The 14,330-nt window shown below is 45.9% G+C and overlaps 1 protein-coding gene across 1 annotated transcript in view; it reads right to left on the bottom strand.

Annotated features, from left to right (window-relative positions):
- Nucleotides 1–14,330, bottom strand: part of LOC102891094 (keratin, type II cytoskeletal 6A) — a 24,215-nt gene that overhangs the window by 6,517 nt on the left and 3,368 nt on the right. Inside the window, exons 2-4 of the mRNA XM_025045594.1 lie at nt 1,409–1,623; nt 481–541; nt 31–126 (exon numbers count right to left, since the gene is read on the bottom strand). Coding sequence (XP_024901362.1) covers nt 31–126; nt 481–541; nt 1,409–1,623 — 372 coding nt within the window. The remainder of the gene's footprint in view (nt 1–30; nt 127–480; nt 542–1,408; nt 1,624–14,330) is intronic.

The raw sequence follows: 14,330 nt of genomic DNA, 5'->3' as shown, positions 1-14,330 counted from the left end.
GGAGGGATAAAAATATTTGCAGTCTCTTACTTCCTCATAGAGCATCCGTAAGAAGTTGATTTCGTCAGTCAGACAGCTGACCTTGGCCTCCAGTTCCACCTTGTTCATGTAGGAGGCATCCACATCCTGGAACGACAGCAAAGGATACTCTTCTGAGACCCCAGCCCCAGGTGATGAGTCTGAAAAAAAGCTGGACAGACTCCTCCCTGGCCCTTCTAGGTTGAATTTTAGCAAACTCTGCATCTAGGGTTTGGGGTTGGGAGCAGGTGATTACTGAAAACTGGCTGTTTGGGTTCCCTGGGCTAACAGAAACCCAAGCAGGGGAAGTGGGGCCATAAATACAGAGGGAGCATTTTGGCGTGAGCTCTCCCAATGTTCTTAAGGTTGATGTGACATTTCTTGGGTGGGGTAGGGGTCAGGTCACCGCACACATCATGATTCAGTTTTGAATTTTCTCTTTTGAGAGACATTTCCACCCACCTTCTTCAGGGCCACAAACTCATTCTCAGCAGCAGTGCGTTTGTTAATTTCATCCTCATACCTGTGAGCAGAGGAGAGGGGGCGTATTGTTGAGCAAGGTTTCAACTGAGCTCTTCCCAGGCCAAGGAGGACGGTACTGATGTGGCAAGGGTTAAGAGACCTCAAATCATCTCTAGCTCTTCTGCTGACCTGTGTGTGACTTTGGGTGATTCATTTAAACTCTATTTCTCCCTCTATAAAAGGGAGAATAATTTCTTCTGAGAGAGGTTTTTTTCCTTCTTTTTTGCACAAGTTTACTCTTTAAAAAACATTTCTGCCTCAAGTGTTTGCTGTAAACTTTGTTCAGGACACTGTTCCTGGCAAATTCTGATATATTTTCACTGAACCTCAGGGCAGCTGTTTGAGCAGTGTGCTTCAGTAAGTATGTATATCTTTAACTCAGAAACCAAGGTTAAGGCAGCTAAATGGTCAGTGAGGACCATTTTACTGGATATCCCCTTTCACTGGATACCTTGCCTACTGCGGTCCGGGTGATGGCCAGTCAAATTTTGTCTTCCTGAGGAGGACCAGATTGCCTGTCTATACTCTAGTGTGCATTCTGGAACTGTGAGCCCATGTCCAGCAGAGTTAAATAATATGCTGACCATGAAATGACATGCTTTCCAGAGTAGCAACGTTTTGTTAGGTGATACAGGTATCCCGTTATGGTAGTGTAGACAGGTAAGAATAAGCTCCTTGTTAATAGTGATACATGAGATGAGGGTCCCTCTGTTACCCCCCACCATGCTGTCTTCATCTTATAGGATAATGACTTCAAGTTTCAAATGTTCTGGCTGACATTAGCATTTGCTCCTTTGCACCTCTCTGGTCCTCATGAAAAAGAGCCCTGGGATGATTGCATGTGACCAGGAGCCCACCTCCCACTTACTTGACTTTGAAATCTTCTACGACGTCCTGCATGTTCCTCAGCTCAGCATCCAGCCTGCCGCTCTCGGTGGTGACGTTGTCCAGCTGCCGGCGGAGGTCATTGAGGTAAGCGTCAAAGAAGGGCTCCAGGTTCTGCCTCACAGTCTTGGAGCCCTGCTCCTGAAGGAGGCTCCACTTGGTCTCTAGGACCTTGTTTTGCTGCTCCAGGAACCGCACCTGGAAGGGAGAAGAAGAGAATGAAATTTTGAGAAACTGAGAAGACTTGAGAAATTAATGGGAACCAGACACTCCAACTAATAAGGGAAGGAAGAAAAATATAACTCTCACCTGTCACTATATAATTGACACTCTTCTGTCAACTACATAATTGATGACTCCAAGTCAAAATGAGAAAGCCCTTGAAGCTACCCCGAAGTTGTCTGGGGCTTCCATAGAACTAGTGTAGTGAGCTTGGAGGCCTCTACGAGTTGATAGTCTCAACACCTGCTCTGGGTTAGGTTAGTTTGCTGAGTGGAAACTCCTCCTATAGAGCAGCGGTCCCCAACCTCTTTAGCACCAGGGACTGGTGCTCCTGTGCGAATCTAATGCCTGATGATCTGAAGTGGAGCCGAGGTGGTGATGCTAGCACTGAGGAGGGGCCATAATACTGATGAAGCTTTGTTCCTGCTGTGTGGCCCGGTTCCTAACCAGTATTGATTAGTCCATGGCCTGGGAGTTGGGGATCCCTGCTGTAGAGAACAACTTATCTTTCCCTGGCGTTGACTGAACCAGTCCACATGGCTCCAAGGAGGACAGGAGAAATTTCCACAAGGTCCCCTTGAGCAAGCTGGCCCCACTTGCAAATGCCTCAGCCCCCTGGGAAGTACCTGCTGAGCCAATGTGCTGTCAGAGGGAGGCTGTTGCATTACTGCTCCCACTCTGGGCCGGGGCCTCTCCAAGAGGTCCTGCCACCCCAACCCAATGGAGCAGATGCAGCTCCCGGCTCACCTTGTCGATGAAGGAGGCGAACTTGTTGTTGAGGGTCTTGATCTGCTCCCGTTCCTCTTTCCGAATTCGCTGGATGGTAGGGTCAATTTGTAGGTTGAGGGGAGTCAGGAGACTCTGGTTGACGGTGACCTCTTGGATGCCTCCAGCGGGGCAGACAGGGAAACTAGGGCCAAAGCCTCCACCAACTCCGCCCCCATAGCCAAATCCACTGCTGACCCCAAACCCACTGCTCGCCCTGCCACCAAAGCCACTTTGGAAATTGCTGCCACACCCACTGATGGAGACCCTCTTGGTCCCTGCCAGATTATAGAGACTGCGGCTCCCAAAGCTGGTCCCAGGCCCGCTGATCCTTCCCAGCCGCCCACTGCCTCCCGTGGAACGGGTCATGGAAACGGAGCTGAAGCGGGAGCGCCCGGAGGCTGGAGTGGTGGCCGAGGTGGTGCTGAAGCCTCTGCGGCTGCCAGTCTGGAAGGTGATGGTGGACTGCCTGGACATAGTGGCTGAGAAAGGTGGGCAAGACGAGCTCCCGATGTGGGTGCGTGTGGAGGGGGATAAAGAAGAAAAGGCATCTACGGAGCCCCAGGCCCCTTGGCTTTTATGGGCCTCCGGGAGGGGTGGGCCAGTGCTGATGGAGGCCTCTGATGGCATCACCTAGGCATTCACCAACCCTGAGCTCACATTCAGGAAATGGTGTAGGTTCCCTCTGGTTGGTTCCCCGGCGCCCCTCCCCCATGTGGAAACTCCTTTCCAGTTGCAACTTGATCAACAGACAAATGAGAAGCATGTTAATTACTTTCAGTCATGTCCTAATGATGCATCTCATAATGGACTCAAAAAACACTGCCTCATTTCTAAACCGCTCTCTTAGGCCTGGGATCGACTCCCTCCTGTCCAAACATCTTGTGTCATTACAAGTGACTGCAATTCGCTGTTTCCTGTTCCTTACTATTCCTTAGCTGTTTCCCATTCTTGAGCATTTCTCAGCTATTGTTGCTCAGTTCTCCTCCCACCAAGCCATCCCTCCAGATAGTGAAAACCCTGCTGTACACATCTTTCTCAGGAATCCACCCAGTTTTGATTGCTTCTTTATTTTACTCCTAAGCTTTCATCTCCATTGTGTAGGTTGCACATGATTTTCTGGAACACGAGTGAACACGTGCACACGTATGTCCTTTCCACTGGTATGCAAAGTGACTCTCAAGACCAGACCTTCTGTCCACTGTGGAGAGAAACTGTGAGAGTGGAGAGACGGCTTTGAATCCCAGCCCTGCCAAGGTACTTGTGAGGCCTTGAGCCAGTCATGAAACGTCTGAGACTCAGTTTGAGTGTCTGTAAAATGGGGTTTGTAATGAGCATTCCTGTGTGAAAATGACTTTTGCAATGCCTCAGCCATGTTAAATGCTGAGTAAATGTTTGTTAGATATTTTCTTATTCTGAACTATCAAGTGAGTAAGAATGAAGTACCGGCGGTGTGTCCATTCTGTGGCAAGTTCAAAAGAAGCATAATGCATCTTTAACAATGGACTCGTGGTCTTATTGGGAAGACAACACTGAAGCCCATTAGGTAATTGATGAAAAGGTGGTAGACACTAAAACACTGTCTCCCAGCTCTGTTTGACGTTGCCTCATTCCTGAAGTCTCCCAGACCGGCTGCTTTTGCTGCGGTCCGGGGTCTCCACCCTTTAATCTTTGGTCAAAAGAGCTCCTGTGGTTACACTGAGTAGAGGATTTTTTCTTTTTTTCCCTGTTAGTCTTGTTGACTGTGCCCTACTTCCCCCATCAGTCTCAAACTGAGAACGGGTTTTCAAAGCTCCTCGGCCCCTTTTATCTGCATCTCATCTCCCTGTCTCTACTGCGGGGGAATCAGAGGGAGAAATTGTGAAATACTTTGATCTTACCGACTTCTTGCTTCTTGCAGTGGTTTTGAAGGATGGCAGAGTGAGAGAGGAACTGAAACGTATTTAGTCTCCCTTTTGTGGGTGAGGAAACTAAGTCCCTGAATTGTAAATTAAGCAGATCGACATTGCCTAGCTAGTGAAAAACAGAGCCAAATCCCATGGTCTCTCCACACAGGTGTCCTTTCAGATGCACACGGTTAACCAATGGGGTGGCAGACGCTCCCTTGCCTGGAATGGCAGCTTGGCGCTTGGAGTGGCGGTTCTCTGTTGTTTGAGCTATTTCCTCCTTGGGGCAGAGGCCAGGGGTGGGCCTCTCCTCCATTGAGAGATTGTTTGGGAGTCTCAGTTTCCACAGGGAACCTGTGAATCATAGCCTTTGTTGATATAAGCCAAGAGAAGAACAAGAATTCTCTCACCTGGTGGCCAGTGAGTCCAGGTCCTAACTGGGGTGGTGCATGCGTCTAGGGTGGAAAGAATATTGTCTTTGTTTTCTATACTCCTTGCATGATAATCTTTCTCTCAGAAGAAGGGACACTTGTTTCCTGAGCCATACTGACTAAACCCTTCAGAGCTTCCCATGGAACAAAGGCCAGCAGAAGGTCAAGGCCTGAGGAGTGCCTTTGCTGGCATGCCCATGGAAACGGGGGCTGTCACAGCTTTCTCTCATCGAACTTCTCATGTGGAAGCTTGTTCCAGGCTGCCTTTCCTGGGCCACTCCTTTCTTTCCTGTACCCTCTCCTGGGGACCCTACTCCCCAGCATTGCCATCTCATCTTTTTCCATTCTTGTTTCTCTCACCCATCACTTCCTGTCCGAAGTTGCCACTTACTTTCTTTTCTGCTTCTTCTCTCTAGTTTTTCCACCTGGACTGTTGTTTCCAAAGCTAGATTGTCTTACTCACTGACCTTGGTGAGATAGATGGAAATAGATGTTACCTCTCTTTCTCATTCACTCCCTCTTCTGTGAACTTTGACCCTCACTCTGACCTTAACCTTGGTGGAAGATGTCTACATGAATGTCTGACACCCTGGCTTCCCCAAGAGCCTGTGTCACCATCCCTTTTAAGACCTCAAAACTTAGAGACCATGAACACTTTCTCCATTTCTTGCCAAGTCATGTTCTTAGTTTCGTTTTTAACATCCTTTATAATTTCACTTAGAACTCACTCTCAAGAAGCCTTTTCAAGTAAACTGTGCCCAAGCACTAACCCCTTCACTTGTTCCCTAAGAATGCCTGTGCGTGGCTTGCACATCAGTGTATTTTTCCACCTGCTTTGGTTTCCTGGTGGTCTGGTTGTTGGTTTACCTCTGAGGATCAGGGATGTTTCACAGAGAGAATTGTGGCAGAAGTTTACCTGACACAGGCTGTCTAAGTTAAATAAGAGTTATGTATTCCTTTCTGTTCTCCAAATCTCTTGAGTTTCTACGACTGTATTGTTCATCTGTCTGGGAGGAGTTTTCTTGAGGTTTTGGGGAGCGGTGGATTCAAGCGTTATGGTATGTGCTCTGGTGCCCAAGGCTGGAAGCACCAAACTCTTTGGTTTCTTGTTCCCTGCTCTTCCTGCTCAAAGTGGTCTCTCTCATCCTCAGAGGGACACTGAGGTCCTTGCTATGGTGGGTTTTAAGGAGACTGGGCCAGATGGCAACCAGGGCTGTGGAGGTCAGTGGAGGAGAAGAGGAAGGCATGGGAATGGTTGGGGGCAGGAAGGGGGGTGTTCCCCAAGGAGCTTGACTTCTAACTAGGCCAGTGTCAGAAGAGGACAGGCTGAGTTGGGGACAGAAGGGATTAGGTAAACACTTAGAGCAGTCTGGCCTGATGCACAGAGGGCTCCTGGGCTAGATTCCTCCCAGACAGCCCCTTCCTATCTCAGGGAGTCCTGTTAAATAATAATTAACAAATAATTATTTGTTAATACCTACTGTGTGTCAGGTATTCACACACAGGAGATAGAGCAGTGAACAAAGCAGATAGCCCCTTCCCTCCTAGAGCTCACACTGAAAGGAAAAGAGGAGCTGAGGCTATTTGTAGGTGCAGTCACACCCCGGTCTCCCAGTTTGCAACTCCTAGGGGTTGATTGCAGAGAAGATACTTCTGTGGTGGTGATACTTGAGACTCCCAACCAGAAACACTTTTCAATCTGACTATTCATGCCAGGGCAGAAGAATTCCTCAATATTTGATATCTCTAAGGTGCCACTCAGCCTGCCTCTATGGAGGTCAGATCCTCCACCTCATGGCTCCCTTTGCTCCTGAATTCAGTGGCAAGAATTGCTCCCCAAAGGGTCTAAATGTGCCAGTTGATTTCAAGAAACTACAAAGATTCAGGACTTGGGACATACTTGCACATGGTCAGACCTTACCTCATCTGCTCCCTTTTACCGCCGACATAACCAGGCATTTCACTCAGGTCCAAATTTGATGGGCAGGTACAGAGTTTTGCGCAAGTAGTCAGGCAACCCGCAAGTCCCCTTCAGTCAATTTTAGCAACAAAAGTTTGCGTTCAAACTTGTGCTTAAGAGAAACAAGATAAAGCAGCCCCTTCCCTCTAGGGTCACGTCCTTCAGACACACCCAACAGATATGCACGTGCAAAGCACAGAAGCATGATCACGTATGTCTTAGGAACATTCACAGAACAATCCACACATGAACGTGGTGCTGCCTGGGTGCATTAGGACAGAGAAGTGACATGAAAGAGCAGAGTCAGTTTTCTAGGGGCCGACGGAGACTTTGGAGATGGGGACACCAAGGACAAGAATTGTTGAAGTCTTTATAGCCATTTGGTGGCTGAGGCAGAGATCCTGATTCTTTCCGATGCCCACATTTACCCAAAGCCTCCCTCATATCATAGAGCTTAGTGAGAAAAGCACCACCCCGCCCCACCTGCCGCATTGCCTAGGAAGCAGAGTTGGGGCCACTCCTGGAAGGAGGAGATGGGTGCAACGCCAGCGTCTCAAGGGCCCTCACAGTGCACCCTCACAGAAAGCAACTGAGGGGATTCAGACAAGAAGATTCTGGGTGCATTTGGGCTATTCATCTCTGACCACTTTAATGACCTCGTTTGTTCCCAGGATTAGGGCATCTCACCAAGTGTCTAAGGAGCAGCCACACAGGGACACTGCTGGGGGAGGAAAGTGGAAATGAAATGGGGTACCCCTGCAGCTGTCCCCAGCAGTGAGGATGTGATTGATCATAGGATGGAAGTTGAGGGCTTTGGATGAGCTTTGTTCTCCCTGTTGGCTCCAAGGGCCATATGTCAGGCATACGCAAGAGGATGTAGCCTTCTGAGTATGGGAGGAGAGGCTGGGGAGCTGGCTTGGTTTAACATTTCTCATGGATAAGTCACAGAGTGAAGCCATTCATGAATACTCAAGTTGGGATAGTGTTTATCTGCTGAACACACACCTACTTTGTCTGTAAAGTTGTATTTCTGTCTGAAACATCTTGGTGATGCATCATTTACCTGGATGTTTTCACAGGCAGAAGCTTCTGGATGTGGGGTTGTGTTTTCCACCATCCTTTGGAGGGCTGTGTCTGTAGGGCATCCAGCCTTGGCCTAGGAGTCCTTGCCTCATTCTGGGTTGCCTGATGCCCAGCTGACCTGAAAGCACCAAGTGATGAAGATGGTGACAGTGACAATGATACTGGGAAACTGAGAGTCATTAAGCTGGCAGTGATTGACTCAAGGTCACTGGAGAATGGGTATGTCTCTGTGCTCTGATTTAAGAGGGGTAAACATTCAAAAGCCCAGATACAGAGGAATGAAAAATTAGAGCCCACGATGTTATTATAAAATAATTTGTCTCTTTGAAGAAAGACCCAGCACCGTACTCTTTCAATTAGACAGCTCTCTTTGAATGCATTTAAAACACAATTGTTTGATGTGCAGCTTTGCAGGAGGCTTCCAGGGGCAAAACCAGATATATTTCTGGAATCTGATAGGATGAAATAATTTCTACTGAACAGACTAGCACCATGTCTATGATGCAGGTTAAATCTGAACCACCAAGACACTGCTCTCACCTCCCTTTCCGGAATGGGCTGAAATGATATATGACCCCACAGGAAGGGTTGCCCCAATGCCCTCTGCATGATTCCCTCCTAGTGGATATTCTGGATATGCTCCCATTAGACCAATGAGAGACACCAATTCCTTTTAAAGGAACGCTTCAAAGAGCTTTTCATTCGCCCCAAGCAACTGGTTTATTAAGCAATAGTTGGTCAATCTGGAGTGAGCCCAGAGATTAATGAAAATGACGAATGAATTGGGAAATAGGATGTATGAAGAAAGGGGAAAGGCATTATGGTAGGAGACTAATCTGTTTTGTTGTTGTGGTTGTTGTTGTTATAGCAACCAGAATTAAAGCGAGAATTCAATTCAGTATCAAAGGGCTTCTGTGGTCTAATGGTAAATGGAGACATTCTCTCTCCAGAGAAGTCGTGAGATTTCTGTAGATTCTCTCTGGAATGATTTAGAGGGTACGATTGTTCAATAAATGGAATTCTTTTGTTTGTTTTGTTTTCCTGGAGCAAGCATTTAATGTCTCTAAGAGATAAACACCTATACTCTCTATTTTGGTATGGTTGTTTAGATATTCTGGTATTTTATGAATTTAGTTCTAAAATATGTTTTCCCTACTTCTTTCAAAATTTCCCCTTGAAAGAAGTGATACCCACTTAGCCTCTCTGAAATTGGACTTGCCATTGTTCACTTACTTTCATACTTTGCACACATAGCCTTTTGGTTTGTGTGTGTGTGTGTGTGTGTGTGTGTGTGTGTGTGTTTATGAATATAGTTCTGTCTCTGCCAGGTGAAAGGGATTTTTTTCAAGGGTAGGCACATGATTCAGTTGAATTCAACAAGCACTTAATAAATGCACATATCTTTTCTCGAATTGTCTGCAGTGTCCAGAATCTAGCTATGCCACAGGTAATTTCACACTGTATTGCTGAGTGACTTTGCTGGGATACTGAGTGAAAGAGGGCATAAATGAGCAAATAATGAGTTTTGGAAGACAGTTTTTGAGCGAAGTAACACAGGCTAAAGACAGTCACATTCCACTCATCAGTCCCTCATCACCAAGGAATAAACCAGAAGTCAGAGTAGGAATATGAAATCTCAGACACTAGTAAAGGCTCTCAGGAAAAGAAAAGACTAAATAAAGGTTGAATTGAGATTAGAGCTGGAGAAAGAGAGAGCGATAAGCTGTGCCAGCCTGGGCAAAAGCAGTCATTCTTCTTACGCCCAGTGTGGGCTGGGATTCTCAAGCTCAAGGCAACACTGCTTGATGTTTGCTTTTAGTGTGTGAGTGTGTCACCAGCTGATGTCATCATCAAGTAGATGCCTCATTTAAGTGAGGAGCCCACTCCTGTGTCTGCTCTTTGCCCCCCATGGAGGGTGGCATCTCCACCAGAAGGCAAGCAAAACAAGGAAGGGTTGGAGAGGTGGGAGAAGGCCAGGTCAATCCCTCCTTGTTTGCACCTGCACCTCTCCCTATGGCCAGAGGGGGAACTGATGGAGCCAGAGTCTGGGCAAGTCCACACCTATCTATCACTGGGGAAGAGCAAGGTTCTGCAAGGAGACAGGTCAGGCCTTGGATTCTGACTCTACTTTTACTCATCACTTAATCATTATAACTGGAATAAAGTTTAACAAGGTGGCAGGGTATAGAAATCAACAATTTTCATGCACTACCTTTCAGCAATTAGAAAATATTACTGAAAAAGAAAAGTTGTAATTCACAATGCAAAAACTCTAAGATACCTGGGGATACCTAATAGCAACAATAACAACAAAACAAAATGCACAAGAAAACTCAGAAAACAAACAAACAAACAAACAGACAGTGAGTAAGAATTGCTGTATTAGAATCCAACAGAGAATATAAAGCTTTAGTAATATAATAGTGTGATTGCACAAAGAGATCAATAGAACAGAAAAGAAAACGTATAAATTCAGCATGTAATGAAAGTAGTATTTCAATGGGGGAAATAAGGGTGTTTATCTTTAAGTAGCAGGAAAGTACAAAACAGGAAAATAACAGTTACCCAAATTCCCACTCCTCAGAATCAATTACCATTAATATTTTAACGTATTTGCTTTTGCTCTTTTTTTTAATGTTAACATCTTTTAATAAAACACATACATAATAAATAAACATAATGCCCTTTAAAAAAATTCATGGTTCAAGTTCTGACTAAGATGGCCAACCAATTGGTTCTGCTGTCTCCCTTCCCCAGGATCAATCCTAAGAAATTATAGAAACACATAGAAGGCATAGGTATAAGAAACTATCAATGAGGACCACAAAACTGTGAGAACCCAGGGGAGCCCAAGGTTGTTTAAGCTGATTTGCGTAGAGGCAAGTGGGTAGCTATAGCCTGGAGCTGAGGCCTGAAGTAACATAGAGGGGGTGGTTTGGAGGTAAGAGTCTTAAGTTTGGTCCTTGCCTATTGTCTGTCCGTTTACAATAGAGATCCAGAGAGGCAGCCCAAACCCCAGTGCCCTTGGCTGTAGTTCAATATGAGAGCAGATCTATTTCATTGGTAAGGTTACCAGATTTAGCAAATAAAAATACAAGGTGTATAGTTCAATCTGAAGTTCAGATAAATGACAAATAATTGTTTAGTATAAGTATATTACATGCAAATATTTATATATACTTAATACCAAATTTTTTAAATTGTTTATATGAAATTCAAATTTAAATGGGCATCCTCTATTTTGTCTTGGTGGCCTATTCATAAGTGCCTGAGATAGTAATGCCTGCTCTGGGTATCAAGCCTGCTGGCATGCAGTTGACATCTACAGAACTGAGTACTCAGCTGGCCTTCACTCAAGGGTGGTGAGGGAGGCCTGTAGGTTACCTGCTGAAGCGGAGCTTCTCACATGAGTTGGGAGAACCAGAGTCTTAGCCTGGCTCATTGGAAGTTTCCCTATCAACTTTTAAGATTTTGTACAGCATGGCAGTTCCTAAACTCTGCTTCCACCATGCCCTTGACCTCAAACTCTGCAGCTGTATGATAGAAAAGTAGAGAAGTCACTAATTCTCAAAATTCTCCCCCTGCTCCAAGCTTCTGCCTAGTGACCTGCTCAGCAGCAAGACCCTTGCCCACCTTCAGACAACCATGAAATAAGGCTAGACTGCAACTTAATTTGTGAGGGTTTCTGCCATGGTTTTAAATTGTCAAAATGTTATTATAACTGAGTTGGTTATTGTTGTTCTTGTGGAAGTTTTTCTTGCTTTTTATTCTTCTGCATACAGGTAAGACTGGATATAGAATGCCTGATTAACTAGATTCTAGAATAAGCTTGTGGCAACGTGACCTAAAAGACAGTGCATTTCTGTCTAAAAGTCTTTTGACTTTTATATGACCCTGACACTGATATCTGGGAAGATTCGAATGAACCCCAACATCTATTTTTGCTAGTCAAAATTTATATATAAATTTACACTGAAAATGGTTTTTGGATATCCTGTCATGAAAGGAGAATGTTCCGAGCCAGAACGACCTCCATGTTAATCTGAGTGTCGTCTGTCAACATGGAACATCTTTCAATCTCCTTTTTGCTTCAGCACAAAGTCTCTAACCAACATTTTTTGGAGATTTTATTAATTTATTTTATTGACTTTTTTTGACAGCTTCATTTAATTTAAAAGTTACGGAGGTATAATTTACAGATAGTTAAAATTGACTGTTTTTAAGTGCATAGTTCAATGAATTTTAACTGGCTTTTGTTAAAAGAAATTCTTTAGTGGAACCCAAGTATCTTTGGGTGCAAAGGAAACATATTCAACTTTTTCAGCACTACGTGGCTTTATTAATTCATCCACCATGATCTGGGGATATTTCTTTTCTGTACCAGTTAGTTTGACTGATACATCTCAGCGTTATATCAAAGCAACAACTTAGTGGCAAGTCTTTATTATTATAGAGAGGAATCAAGCATTTTGTCTTCCTATCAACTGGACTCTGTTCAGCTTCATCAGTTCTGTGTTTCCCTGGTAGGGGTTGGGGGTTGTGGGGGTATCTCAGGAGTCTCAGAGAGACATGTGAGGACCAAGCCAACAAATGACGGAGCTGGAAAAGCAAAAACCCTCAGTAATGAGATTATGCTGATCCAGCTTCCAGGATCCTGGCTTCTCTTTTTTTCCCCTAAGCCTTTAAAAAGACTTTGTTTTGAGAAAGAGCCTTGAGTGGCAGAGGGCTGAATACTTGTTGGTAGTCATCCACCTACAGTATAACTAAATATCACAAAATGTTGACTGTGTGAAACAGAGTAAGTTATCAGTGGGACTGAGAGATGGTTCTCCAAAGACAAGGATCTTTGTACAAAAGGATAAAGTTTCAGAACCAATATGTGATCAGCAATACAATCTAACACAGAATCTTTGTATTAGAAATCTGCTTTATTGAACACAACAAAAGAAAGCAAAGAAAGCGGAGAAAGTCATTGCAGAGATGTAACTCTTACATGACAGGATTATGTCAATACCGTTCAGGGACACTGAGTAGAAGATAACTTATTTGTCCTATGGAGAACTACAGGGTGGAATTACAATGGGCAGGATATTTAACATCAAAAGGAAGATTCCTCATTTTGATGCATGATTCAGATCCAGTTTCAGTTTATGGGGGGAGGGGGAGCATAGGTCATTTTCTTCCAAGAATTATGGCAGCCTGATAAAACTAATAATAAGATGGAAACATCAAAATGTTGTCTCTAGGTCCTCGTGACACTGATGATTTACCTTCTTATGGTAAGTAATGGAAGCTCAGATCCAGCAGGTATAGACAGAGGAAATGAGGACTGGGCAACTAGCTTAAGCCAGACACCAAGAGAAGTTGGAGGCGGGAGAGAAGAAGCAACATGAAGAGAGGGCTATACAGCCGGAGACAATGTGGAACCGAGTGCCAGTAGGATGACTTCAGTGCTTGTAGCTCTTCCTGCTGGAGGATGAGGTGGTGGTGTATTTGATGGTGGAGCTGCTGCCCCCAGCAGAGCTGAGGCCACTTCCCACGCCTCTGCCACTGCCAGAACTGAAGCCACCTCCAAGGCTGTGACTGCCGCCATAGGCATAGCCGCTGCCTCCGCCCAGGCCTAAGCTGCTGCCTCCGCCCAAAGCTAAGCCGCTGCCGACACCACTGGCACTGCCATAACCACCAGAGATGGTGGACTGCACCACGGCTGTGGAGGAGAGAAGAACAAGGACACACAACACATGGTGAGCTCATTCTACCAGCCCGCGTCCAGTCAGAAGAGAACAAGGGCAAGGGAAGGAGACAAGCAAAGATACTTACAGATGTTGACTTGTCCAACGCCTTCCCCACTCAGCCTAGGAAGGAGGAAACACAGTTGACCATGAGATCTCAGAGACCCACTATGTGACCAGCGTGGGAGGCCTCCATGTGAGGCCAGTCCATGGGGAAACTGCCTTTTCAAAGGTTCTCTCTGAGTAACAATCATGGCCATGACTAGAGGGCCCTAAACTTGTGCTCATTGGCTGGACATTACGGAGAAGCAGCCAGATGTCTGAGGGGGTTGTGAGTTACTCACCGGCACTCCTCGCCCTCCAGCAGCTTCCTGTAGGTGGCGATCTCCACGTCCAGGGCCAGCTTGACATTCATGAGCTCCTGGTACTCCTTCAGCAGCCTAGCCATGTCCTGCTTGGCCTTCTGCAGGGCATCCTCCAGGTCGGCCAGCTTGTTCTTGGCGTCCTTGAGGGCCAGCTCCCCACGTTGCTCAGCGTCAGCAATGGCGGCCTGCAGGCTGGCGCACTAGAGGGGAGATAGGCAGAAGAGCTTGTATTCCAGTCTTCCTGAGGAGACTAACCGTGCTCCTCCGTTTCCGATGAGGAAGAGGTCCAGAGCCCAGATTGCGTGGGAAGGGCTCTCTGACGCTTTTTGTCCAGTCTTCGTCCATTCTGCAAACCTTATCTAGTCTGGAAGCCACTTGAGAAAACCTGTGTCCCATGTGTTAATCACCTTGTGTAAGGCTGTGGGGACTGACTGGTGGAAGACACTACAGAGGACAATGAG

The sequence above is a fragment of the Pteropus alecto genome, unplaced genomic scaffold, assembly GCF_000325575.1.
Source record: "Pteropus alecto unplaced genomic scaffold, ASM32557v1 scaffold220, whole genome shotgun sequence".
Lineage (NCBI taxonomy): Eukaryota > Metazoa > Chordata > Mammalia > Chiroptera > Pteropodidae > Pteropus > Pteropus alecto.
This window is presented reverse-complemented; position numbering and strand designations above follow the sequence as displayed.